The 13,679-nt window shown below is 39.2% G+C and overlaps 1 protein-coding gene across 1 annotated transcript in view; it reads left to right on the top strand.

The window, feature by feature from the left end:
• Positions 1-1,225: 1,225 nt before the first annotated feature.
• LOC124795825 (serine/threonine-protein kinase mos) overlaps positions 1,226-13,679 on the top strand; it is a gene marked incomplete at its 5' end in the record, with an annotated part of 97,342 nt that continues 84,888 nt past the window's right edge. The window contains one exon of the mRNA XM_047259908.1: positions 1,226-1,352. Within this exon, the coding sequence (XP_047115864.1) occupies positions 1,226-1,352 (127 nt within the window). The remainder of the gene's footprint in view (positions 1,353-13,679) is intronic.

A 13,679-nucleotide genomic window follows, 5' to 3' on the forward strand; every position in this document is an offset into this window, starting at 1 on the left:
ACGTCAAATATCACAATTGCGCTACGGGGGAATAACGTCTGAACAGCTACAATTTGTTTAGTGAGCTAAGATAATCTTGAGCTTGAAATTTGTCTATATGGTTTTGAAAAACATTTTGTTTGTAGCATCTTCTTTGACTTTGTATTTCTATCAAGGTTCAAAAATATTGGTCGGTTTGCAAAGCATAATTACTAATGTACACGATGCTATAGCGAAAATTCCACAATTTTCAGAGCTTTAGCTCTTTCTCACCCTCTTTTTTCCAAAATACCTAACCGCAATTCAGAAGAATATTTCGTTGTTTATCTACTGGTAAATCACTTCGGATATTGCATTTCAATGAAAAATATTGTTTGCCAGTTCTTCCTCGTTATGTTTTGATGTGAACTTTTGGCAATTACAGTACATTTAACTATATTAATTTGTGTTCTTTTCGAGATAACATTTTTTTTTTTTATTTGTGGCTTTCGGTTTCATGAATTTCGGGTAATACAGTCATGAAAACATACCATATTTAAGCGTGTCTTAGAAACGTGCCATAGTCCTGATCCGAATACAGTGTTGGCCTAAAAAACATTCAAGTTTTATTTCTTGGCCACGGAATACGTAATTAATAAGCAAAACAGGAACAGAGTAGTGTCACGCGCTTACACTTCCATTGCCAGGATCGCATTTAAGCTGTATGGTATTTTTCTACGACGGGTGTTGGTATCCGTGTATCAAACGTCGATGGCTATGCCCTCTGATGTAGGGCTGAAAAAATTCAAATCTCTGCCGCGCAAGTGACAGGTGGCGATTCCCACATGTAGCAAAGACGACGAAGATGTCATTAAAGAAAGCACTAAGCCCTTTGAGGCATGTTGCAAGCCCGAGGCGGCACGCATCAGTGCAATCGCCGCTGATCTCGGACAGAAGAGAAGCATCTTCATATGACGAACCTCAGATAAACAGTTTGACAAGAAAATTTGGGTAATTCCGGAATCAAATATTAATTACAATATTCTTAATTTGTAATAGCATATTACTGAAACAAAATTTCATTAGAAATGGCTTATTAAAAATGGAAATATTTTTCCATTCCATTTCTGCATTATGTTTAAACAGAAATCTTCTCACTGCTGACTGTCAGAGTATAAACAAACAAATTGGTGAACGTCGGCGCTTATTTGGGGGCTGGTATGAAGTTAAACTATTGAGAAGTGTAGAGGAACAATATGAAAAAAAGTTTGCTATCCCTTGTCTGGATACAGACACGATTAATACTTTCCTACAAAGTGACTTGGATAAAGGATTTTCTTTCAATATTTTAGGCAGAGGAAGTTTTGGAACAGTACTGGAAGCAATATATAAAGGTAAGTCTTGCCCTCATTTTTCAGTCTGTGTGTGGTAGTCAAGTGTCATTGAGAACAGTTCTTCATTTGTGTTCCATTTATTCTGATACAGGCTGAAATAAATGTAACTGAGAATGAAATTTTCTCCAGGTAGTGCTCAAAGAAATAATCTTACTATTTATACTCTTTGGAACTTTTAATTACTGTGCCAGCATATTATTACCACGCATAATATTTTTTTTATGCCTAAACAAATGCTCAAATTTATTTTCCTGTTACTGTTATCTCACTGTGATGTTAGGCAGCTAGTGTGATTGTACTTATTCCAGAGACCAGTGATAATTGGAAGTAAATCTGGATATTTTTACACTAAATTCTTGTAGTCAAAACAGAAGACTTGACCTGTCACCATACCAAACTTTCCACCCATAATGTAGGCTGGGAGATGCTAAACACTCCATGTTCTAAATTTCTTGAACGTGCATTAGGGTGAGGATAAGCATAAATGATGCCTGTTCGAAACATTAGCATTATCACACCAGTCTTACGCTGACCAGATCTCAAAGAGAAAAAACTGGGACACTTGTGTTTGGACTTCACACCTAACTTCATTACTAGACTTACATTTAGCTTTGCCAGTTATTATGGTATTTTTAAGATGATGATAAGCCTATAATGATGCAGCAGCTGAAAAAACCCATAACAAGAATTTATCACCTTTTTGTTAATTGGAAGGAAAGTGTAGGTGCATTACACATAAATAAAATTATTTTCTTCAGAAATGCAGTCTGGTATATACTTTCTTATTGTAATAGCCAGGATATGTTTTCTGCTATGTATAGTAGCTTACTAGGTATGTAAGTACAATTTGTTAATCGTAAAAACCTGTAATATTAATAATCAGTAAGTGGATACAAGTTATACGTTTCATACTAAAATTTGAAATTTTGTTTGACTGCTGACTGTTAGGGCAGGTGTGCATATATGACAAACAGTATTTAATAAGCACTTTTAACACATGTCGCATCAATCACATTGTTCAGAAGATTGACTCCCATATGGCTGCAGTCCTGTTAAGAAAAATGGTTTAAGTGATGTGTTTTTATACCACCTCAGGATTTGGTTTTGCTTGTCTCAAAGGCCATAAAATGGGAGGTCACAAAGTTGGGATGGGGGATGGTGGTAGGTAATACCTGCCTTTCTTTTCAGTATATCTCTTACTCTTTCTTTGGGTATAATTTGAGTTACACAAAATGTAGTAGGTCCATATTTTGTAAAAATATAGTTTTCTGTAATGTTCTACTTTAGGAAATTTGTCTTTCACAATTATTTAATTGACTGAGAAATATTATTAGGTGCAATTTGTTTCTTGATTAAAAACTGGGTCTCAGGACAGCAGGACATACTTGTGAAAAGCAGGTCTATTCTGGTAAAAGAGGATGCCTGGTCAACCTACACAACAGGCAACTATGTGTTGTCCTAGACATGTATTATCTTAATTGTATGCTTCTGGGCTCTCTGCCATGTTGGTTTCCATTTTAACCACAATATTTTGAAGACTATCCCAGCTGTCTTTATCAGGTGCTACAAATTTTGCTGTGATCTGATAACAATACTTTAGTCAACACTGAATGACTCATTGCATATGTACAAAAACAGATTACAGTTTTCGATACATAACACAATAATATATTCTTCTGAATAAGTCATTGATAAACAAAATGATTAGATTACAAATAAAATGGTTTGCTTAACGCACTCCACATCTTTTTTTCAAAGCACTTCTTATTCTCCATGTAATTACAATATTCTTTCAATGTGTAAAATGGATTTTGTAACAGGAATTTCTGTAGCTGAAATTTGTTTTATTGTGGGAAGGATACTAACTCTACTGGGCAGTGCATTGGCTAATTTTAAACATGCATATTCTGGATCATTATTAGAGTGCTGTTCTGTGGTTGCTGATGTAAATTTTTTCTTTATTTCTGGCATTGCACTGATACAAATCACAACAAATGTTGTGCTGCAGTCTTTTAACAAATAGTATCACTTTTAGAACGGTTTATTTTGGTTAACACAGCAGTTTTGGAAACTCACTGCTTTGATGCCAACCAGTCTCAGTATTAAATGGAAACAACAACTCGCGTGAGTGCCCAGAAGCACACTATTAATCATTCACATCAAAGAATCTTCAGAGATCATATAATATCTTGTCTGAAGGTATTTGTGTAATGGATGACTGGTTCTTGATATTTATCATATCAGAAAATGTCTGTGTTCTGCCTCCATTCAGAATACAAAAAGTAAAAGTCGATAGGAATGTTTGATAAAAGTTGTTGGCTTCGGCCAGTGACTTAATGTTAATGGTGGCTGTCAGATCATCTTTTGGTGCCTGTATTCACAGTTTCTTTGTTAGATGGCAAAGGCAATAAACATAAAAGCATAAAAAACTTGAGGTAGTGACAATCAAAACATGGGAAATCCAGGATGGAATCCAACAGTATTATGAAAAGGATAATTGCTACTCGCCATATAAAGAGACGCTGAAAGCCACAGATAGGCACAACAAAAAGACTGTCACAAAATAAGCTTTCCACCTTTGTGCAAGTGATTTTTTTTTGTGTGTGTGTGTGTGTGTGTGTGTGTGTGTGTGTGTGTGTTTTGTCTATTTTTGACAAAGGCCTTATTGGCCGAAAACTTACTTTGTTGTGGTGACAGACTGATCTGTACCTTAGCCCAAGGTCTAGCTTAGGCTGGAAGGTGACAATTCGTTAAGAGCTGGTGAAGACAACAAATGTGATAAGTCACCTTGTTGTTCATGGTGTTTGCCACGTACTTCCTGTGTCATTTGTCAAAGCAGACACTCATATTGAACATTTCTTTAGGTCTAACATTGATTCATTATATAATAGGAAAAGTACTGAAATCCTAGTATTTGCATATGTGTTTTATTCTTTATTCAGGGTGCTGCTGCACCTTCTCTGATCATCTTGTGAAGAGCACAGAATTTAATGGTACAATTCCAAAGGATGCTCCTTTCCAACAATCTGTAAACTATTGGCCATTAGTACTGAGCAGTATGTAATGGATTTAAAGAATAATGTACATAATGAATGTTAACCAGTGTGATCTTCTACATGATCAGGATTACCTCTCTGTTTTAAAGCATAGGTAGATCAAACTGTGTTACATTTGCCAAACTTTTCATTTTGAAAATCAATCTTGTGTGCTCCTCCAAGACATTTTACTTACACCCCTTGCACTGAAGTGGGTGAGGTGCCAGCTCTTTCGGCTCCAGCTCATGGTATCATTCATTGTTCAGTGTTGCAGACAAGTCACTATCTAAATAAAACAATCAAAAGTCCAGGATGGCATGACAATTTGAAAAGGATAGATTGCTGATTGCCATATAGAGGAGGTGCTGATTCACAGACAGGCACAACAAAAAGTCGGCTACATGTTTTAGCTTTCGGCCAAAAGGCCTTCTTCTGAAAGAGGAACCATGCACACAAGCACTATTCATGCACATGACCACTCTCTGACTACTGTGGGTGGACTGATTCATAGTAGTGCCTGATGAAAGCAGCAATCTAGTGATGGGCTCGGGAGGATGCATGGTGTTGGAAGTGAGGGGTAGTGGGTGGGATGCTTAAAGGTGTAGTGTTGCTTGTGGGAGAATGCAGGGGTGTGGTGGATATAGGAGGGCTGCTAGGTGCAATTGGAGGGTTAAAGGGAGGTGGGGTTGGTAGAGGAGAGTAGTAAAGGAGATGAATACAGAAGTGAAAACAGACTAGTGGCTGTGTTGATGGAATAGAAGGTTGTGTTGTGCTGGAGTGAGGGTAGGGAAGGAGGTAGGAAAGTGAAGGGTGGGGACAGCAAAGGTTGAGGCCAGGGCAATTACAGGAACATAGGATATATTGCAAAGAGTTTCCACCTGCACACTTCAGAAAAGCTGGTATTGATAGAAAGAATCATATGGTGCCAGCTGTAAAGCAGTCATTGTAGTGAAACATGCCAGGGTGGCCAGCATATTTAGCAACTGGGTGATCCAGCTGTCTCTTGGCCAAAGTTTGTTTGTGAACATTCATGCTGAAACATGGGATGTTAATGACAATTCCCTCATAGAAAGCAGCACTGTGGTTACAGCTTAGTTTGTAAATCACATGAGTGCTTAGACAGGTAGCCTGCCTTTGGTGGGATAGGACATGCCTGTGGCAAGACTGGACTAGGTGTGGTGGGAGGACATATGGGACATATCTTGCATCTAGGTCTGAGACATGAGGGAAAAGGTGGGATCATGAATGGAGCTGGCTGATGAATAGAGTTTGATGCAAAACCTGTCCCATACATCCTCCCACCACCATAACCTACTCCACTACAGTCACAGGCATCTCCCATCCCATTAAAGGAAGGGCTACCTGCAAATTCAGTATGTGATCTACAAACTAAGCTACAACCACATGCTGCTTCCTATATGGGCATGACTGTTAAGCTGGCTGTCTGTATGAATGGATGCCATCAAACTGTGGCCAAGAGGCAGTTGGTCCACGCAGTGGCTGAGCATGTTGCCTTGCACAGTGTGCTTCACTTCAATGGCTGCTACACAGCCTGCACCATCTGGACCCTTCCTACCAACACCAGCTTTTGTGACCTGCACAAGTGGGAACTCTCCCTGCAATATATCTTACATTCCCGTAACTCCCTGGCCTCACCCTTCAGTAGTCCCTGTCCTCCACTTACCAGTCCCCTTCCCTACTTCCACTCCAGTGCAACACAGCCTTCTAATCCACCAAAGCAGGCACTTGTCCTTTTGCCCTTCTTTACTTATTTCCTTTTCTGCTCGCTACCCCCTCCCCACCCAAAGAAAAGACAACTCTTTAACTGCATCTATCAATGCTGCCATGACCCCATCATGTCCCTGCACATTCCCACAAGCTGCACTACACCTTCCTGCTCCTCACACTGCTATCCACACCCCCCCCCCCCCCCACACACACCCACCCACCCCTCCCAACCCCTGTGTCTTCTCCTTATCCCATCCATCAGATTGCTACTCCCATCAGGCACAGTTATGACTCAGTCCATCCACAGTGGCCAGATACAGTACAAACACAGCAGCCAGAGATATGGGGACTCAGTGTCTCCTCTTTACAGTGAGAAGCAATCTATCCATTTTATAATGTTTGCACTTGCTAAATAGATTAGGCTCACAGGATGGAATTAATAATATTTGGAAACAAATGAGTGCATCTTAATCATATATCAAAACAATAAAATATGAAATTGCAGTCCTTCTGATCTGATTGTAAATGAGGACTTCTGTAACACTTCATGGAATAAAAAAAATGAAGTCAGGATGAACTGTGCAATTTAGAAGCACAAAATGAAAAGCAAAAATAATTTCTACATATGCTATGCATTCCTTTCTAGCGTTCAAAAAATGGAACTTTATATTCTGGTGTAAATATCTATTAGTTGCTGGTGGTCATTGGGTATGAAACCTACCATTCTCACATATTCAAAACTAAAGTAAGTTTGTGCCTTACTTGCTATTCTTTCTGTAATATTTCAGAATCTGCTCAGGCCCTGTGACATTCTTGCGGATGTAGTGATGACATCACATGGGCAGTGAAAATAATAAATGTCCTGTGTGTTATGGTTTTTGATGGCAGGAAAGATACACATGGCTTATGTTTGGTGACTGCAGAGCACCGTTGTTGTTCATGGTGATGGACGATGATTGCTGGACTTCTTTTGCATTACATGCTGGTGGGGCATTCTTCCTGTTGTCACAGGAAGGCATGCAAACCACTGTGGGTTCTGTTCTTCACCAGGCTAAAAGAATGGGCACAACTAACACTAAAATTAGCTGCATTTTGCAATGACCTTTCTGTTCCATGGATCTGAGTTGAAACATACAATCAGTGAAAATTGTTTTGTGATAAAACACTCATTCTATAATAAATTCCAGAGGAATCATGCCTTATTTCAAAAATTTCATTGTTTTTTGCCTTATCATAATTGAAAATGAAACATCATAGGTAGTTTTAGAAATGCTTTGTTTCCTGGGCCATGTTTTTGAAAAACTTCACTGGCTACCACTCATAATAGATCTCAAAATAAGATGAAGCAAATTACTAACTATTCTTAAGTGCTTCATCAAATGGACATCAGCAACTGACAATGTTTTCTAATGTTGAAAAAGATGGGCTGTACAAGTTATGGTTTAGCAATAAAATCCTGTATGAGATTAAACACTGTTCATCATTTGAAAATTAGGTTCTTATGTGTGCATTCCTGGCCAAGGTAAGTCCTCTAATATCAAATATAGGCCTTAATTTTAGGAAGAAATCTAAGAGAATGTATGTTTGGAGCACAGCATTGTATGGTAGTGAAACATGGACTGTGTGAAATCTGGAGCAAAAGAGAATTGAAACATTTGAGATGTGATGCTACAAAAGAATGTTGAAAATTAGATGGACCAGTAAGACAAGGAATGAGGAGATTCTCTGTAGAATTTGTGAGGATATAAATATATGGACAATACTAACAAGAAGAAGGGCAGGATTATACAACGTGTGTTAAAACATCAGGGAATAACCTCCATGGTATCTGTAGAGAGAAAAAACTGTAGAGGAAGACACAGTTGGAATACAGCTGACAAATAATTGAGGACATAGGTTGCAACTGCTATTCTGAGACGAAAAGGCTGGCACAAAAAAGGAATTCATTGTGGGCCACATCAAACCAGTTAGAAGACATGAATAAAAAGAAAAAAGTGTTTGCATAGTGGCGGGCATTCAAAATGTAATGCAACATATTTTTTTGTCAGCCAATGTCATTTGAAAAAATGCAGAACTCATTGTGAGATATCATAGAACATTCCTGCTCCATCCCCTATATTCTTGTGAATTTCCAATAGGTTGCTGTGCTCTATGTAGCCTTGGTTTCTGCAATTCAAGCAGAGAGCTGTCATCAAGTTTCTTTTGACAGAAAACTAAAACACTTCAGATACTCGTAGGTGCTTGGAGAATGTTTACAGAGACTTGGAATTGAACAAAGCATGGAGAGTCATTGTGTGAGGTGTCTGTCATCATCAGAACAAGGTCATGCAAAGTTGTCTGACCTCCAATGTGCTGGCCAGCAACACACATCAGTGACTCCTACAATGTTGGAACATAAGCACACACTCATTTCAGGTGACTGACATTCAAATGCCTCACTGCACAGCTGGATGTCTCTGTTGGTAGTGCTGAGGCACTCATCCCTCAGTTGGGGTGCTCAAATTTGTTTGTCACCTGGATCGCTTGCTGCCTAAAAGAAGACCATAGAGCAACAAAGGACCGTCTGGGCAGAACTGCTTGTGCTTTACAAGGCTGATCATAACCATTTATCACTGTAACAGGCAATGAAAGATGAGTTCATCACTTTGAACCAGAAACAAAGTGGCAATCTGGAGTGGTGCCACACCTCTCCTCCAAAGAAAAAGTTCAAAGCCGCACCATCAGCTGCTAAAGTCATATCAAGCTACTGCTCCTCCACGACAACACAAGGGCTCACACAAGTATCTGCAACCAAGAGGAGCTCACAAAACTTCATTGCATTGTCCTTCATCACTCTACAACCCATAACTCACACCTTCGGATTTCTATCTGTTTGGCACCATGAGGGATGCACTACATGGGAAGGCGTATATGGATGATGGAGAGGTTGTTGATGCTACAAGATAAAGCTCCAACACTGAGCAGTAGATTTGTAACATGTGGGCATACAGGCCCTCCCATTAAGTTCGCATAAGGTCCTTGCATTGAAAAATAGGCTTTTGTAGCCAAAAGACTGGGGAATAATATGATGTATTGGAATTCTGAATAAAATCAACCTGCTTTCAGAGAAAAGTATTGCATTATGTACTGAATGTCCCTTGTAAGCTGCTTCACTGCACCGAGGGTCTCTACTTCCAAATTACTCATGTTGGTAGCTGTATGTAGTGATACTGACCTGCTTTAACACACACACACACACACACACACACACACACACACACACACACACACACAAATTACTTGAGAAAATTGCACCTCAGAAGGTAGTTAGATCAGCCTTCATGAGAATCACAATCATTAGTTCTGATGATAGTAACATACCACACTCTTACTTATCACAACAAAGTTCAACAATGTTCCTCACTTTGAGATACTAAAGTCATTTGAAAGTCTTTAAACATTAATATTAATGAGTCGCATAGTTGTTGGTGCATGTATAAAATGTGCATGATTGTAGCATGAACTAACGCCAAGGTTGTACTCAACACAGATATTACTCAAGATCTGTCTAATCGCAAACTGCCAATTTAAGTGATGTCTGATTACTTATAATTAGGCATAAGAATAAACTTTTATATTGCAAACTACACTATGCTTTGAAAATAATTTAAGTTTGATTTTACTGTTTTGGGTGCACAAGAACTAACGTCAGTTTGGCTTATAGAAAACGTTGCTGAAAAAAATTAAAAAAAAATATATTTACATTATTGTTTTTATGCAAAGTGAATCCCTTTGTTTCCATTTCCATGTAAGAGTGCCATATTGCAAATTAAGGCAAATTACATGAAATTATTAATTAGTGAGTTAATAAGTACTGTGTGTCATGTATAGAAAAATTAAATTAACAAAAGTTTGTAGTCAAAGTTCAGAATCTAATAATAATAACTACAACAAAATTTGCAATGGAAGTAGTTCATGGCTCTGAACTTAAAATTTAATTACTGCATAAGATAATCAGTTTTAGGTCATTTAAAGGATGTTACTGGAAACTCAGAATGCTTAGCTGTTGGATGGTATGTAATATGGAATTACAGTGAAACCTTGCTTAACAAGCACCTCCCATAATGTGCAACTTGAATAATGAGCAAAACAAATTATAAAAAAAATGACTCACTTACTGAGCAATGTTTTGCATAAGGAGTGATGACGATTTAGGGTGTCATCTACAGATGTTTATGTGCAGGGGGGGAAATGTTAAACACTATGAACATCTTTCATTGTCAGCAGCGGCACATGAACAATGTCTTAAGTACCTACTGCAGTCTGGTTTAATGCTCTTTCTATCACCTTAATGCAGCTTGTGATTACACATTTTTCTAAACTTGCGTTCAAACAGTGCTTCCTTTGTGTGCAAATTTTAATAACCTTTGTAGAAATGTTCCCAAACATAAAGCTGCAAGAAGACACCCATAAGAGAGAGAAAATGTTTGAATACACAGTGTCTGTTCCTTCAAAAGAACAGATGCCATGCAGATCCAGCAGCTGTGAAACACTATTTGAACTGAAGAGAGCACTGCTATCTACTGCAGAGGGATATTAAGTGGAATTGGTGGCGACGAACAAAAATGTGTACCGGACCAGGATTCGAAACTGGGATCTCCTGCTGATTTCGCTTAATATCCTGCTGTAGTGATCCCCCTTCAAATTACATATAGAAAGAAAATGATCTTAGAAATGAAATGTAAAATTATTAATAAATATGAACATGGTGTGTATGTTGCTGATGTAGTGCACACACTTAAAAGCAGTCTATATCAACGTTTTGCACTATCCTCATAAGCAAGGACAAGATTGAGGAGACAGATGCTTCTAAGGGAGTGACCAGAGTATCTAGACAATGGTTTTGTATTCTGGGTGACGTTGAAAGGTTGCTCCTCATGTGTATAAATGAAAAGGAATTGCAAGGTGACACTATTAATGAGAACATCATTCATGATAAGGTGAGAATAATTTTCAGCAACCTCATTAAGAAGACACCAGGATCATCAGTGGCCAAAGAAGTGATTAACAGAAGTTGTGGGTAGTTCGAGAAGTTTGAGAAGACGAGGCATACACAGCATTCTGAGACATGGTGAAGCAGCCAGTCTGACACAGACAGCAGAGAACTTCATCAGCAACTGAAAGATGCTCGTAGATTCTGATGGTTATCTGCTGCAGCAGGTTTTTAATTGTGACAAAACAGGTCTGTTCTGGAAAAAGATGACCATCTTACACTGCTATTCTGTGCCAATGCGAGTGGTTTTTTGAAAATTAAACTGTTGGTTGTTTACCATTCATAAAGTCTAGGAGTCTTCAGGAAGTGTAAAATCCAGAAGATAGGTTAAATGTGATGTGGAGGTCCAATGCTTTGTTGAAACATGAGCTTTTTTGTGATTGGATCAATGGAGTGTTTGGTCCTTCAGTGAAAAAATATTTGCTTGAGATGAACTGCCACTCCATGTCTTGCTTGTTGTGGACAACACTCCTGCCCATTCTCCGGGCCTACAAGACCACCCCCTAGAAGAATTTCAATTCATCAAGATCCAATTTCTGCTTCCCAACACCACTCCGTTACTCCAGCCTATAGACCAACAGATTATTTCTAACTTTAAGACCCGTGGTCTAGGGGTAGCGTCTTTGATTCATAATCAAAACGTCTTCGGTCTCAGGTTCGATCCCTGCCACTGCCTAAATTTTGATAAATAATCAGCATTGGCGGCCGAAGACTTCCGACATAAGAAGTCAGCCTCATTCTGCCAACGGCCTTGTCAAAGAGGGCGGAGGAGCGGATAGAGGTTCAGGGCACTCTCTTGTCCTAGGGGTGGGAAATTGCCCCTAAAGGCAGAGGAATCAGCAATGATCAACGACATGAGGATGCAGAAGGCAATGGAAACCACTGCATTAAAGACACGTAACGTGTATCCACAGGACATGTGGCCTGTAATTGAAGAAGTGTCATGATGATCTCTCCATTGGCAAAAGATTCCGGAATAGTCCCCCATTCGGATCTCCGGGAGGGGACTGCCAAGGGGGAGGTTACCATGAGAAAAAGATTGAATCATCAACGAAACGATAACGTTCTAAGAGTCGGGGCGTGGAATGTCATAAGCTTGAACGTGGTAGGGAAACTAGAAAATCTGAAAAGGGAAATGCAAAGGCTCAATCTAGATATAGTAGGGGTCAGTGAAGTGAAGTGGAAGGAAGACAAGGATTTCTGGTCAGATGAGTATCGGGTAATATCAACAGCAGCAGAAAATGGTGTAACAGGTGTAGGATTCGTTATGAATAGGAAGGTAGGGCAGAGGGTGTGTTACTGTGAACAGTTCAGTGACCGGGTTGTTCTAATCAGAATCGACAGCAGACCAACACCGACAATGATAGTTCAGGTATACATGCCGACGTCGCAAGCTGAAGATGAACAGATAGAGAAAGTGTATGAGGATATTGAAAGGGTAGTGCAGTATGTAAAGGGGTACGAAAATCTAATAGTCATGGGCGACTGGAATGCAGTTGTAGGGGAAGGAGTAGAAGAAAAAGTTACAGGAGAATATGGGCTTGGGACAAGGAATGAAAGAGGAGAAAGACTAATTGAGTTCTGTAACAAGTTTCATCTAGTAATAGCGAATACCCTGTTCAAGAATCACAAGAGGTGGTGGTATACTTGGAAAAGGCCGGGTGATAAGGTAAGATTTCAATTAGATTACATCATGGTCAGACAGACATTGCGAAATCAGATACTGGATTGTAAGGCGTACCCAGGAGCAGATATAGACTCAGATCACAATATAGTAGTGATGAGGAGTAGGCTGAAGTTCAAGACATTAGTCAGGAAGAATCAATACGCAAAGAAGTGGGATACAGAAGTACTAAGGAATGACGCGATACGTTTGAAGTTCTCTAACACTATAGATAAAGCAATAAGGAATAGCGCAGTAGGCAGTACAGTTGAAAAGGACCATCACAGAAGTTGGGAAGGAAAACATGGGTACAAAGAAGGTAGCTGCGAAGAAACCATGGGTAACAGAAGAAATACTTCAGTTGATTGATGATAGGAGGAAGTACAAACATGTTCCGGGAAAATCAGGAATACAGAAATACAAGTCACTGAGGAATGAAATAAATAGGAAGTGCAGGGAAGCTAAGACAAAATGGCTGCAGGAAAAATGTGAAGACATCGAAAAAGATATGATTGTCGGAAGGACAGACTCAGCATACAGGAAAGTCAAAACAACCTTTGGTGACATTAAAAGCAACGGTGGTAACATTAAGAGTGCAACGGGAATTCCATTGTTAAATGCAGAGGAGAGAGCAGATAGGTGGAAAGAATACATTGAAAGCCTCTATGAGGGTGAAGATTTGTCTGATGTGATAGAAGAAAAAACAGGAGTCGATTTAGAAGAGATAGGGGATCCAGTATTAGAATCGGAATTTAAAAGAGCTTTGGAGGACTTACGGTCAAATAAGGCAGAAGGGATAGATAACATTCCATCAGAATTTCTAAAATCATTGGGGGAAGTGGCTACAAAACGACTATTCACATCGGTGT

The sequence above is a fragment of the Schistocerca piceifrons genome, chromosome 4, assembly GCF_021461385.2.
Source record: "Schistocerca piceifrons isolate TAMUIC-IGC-003096 chromosome 4, iqSchPice1.1, whole genome shotgun sequence".
In the NCBI taxonomy this organism is placed as follows: domain Eukaryota; kingdom Metazoa; phylum Arthropoda; class Insecta; order Orthoptera; family Acrididae; genus Schistocerca; species Schistocerca piceifrons.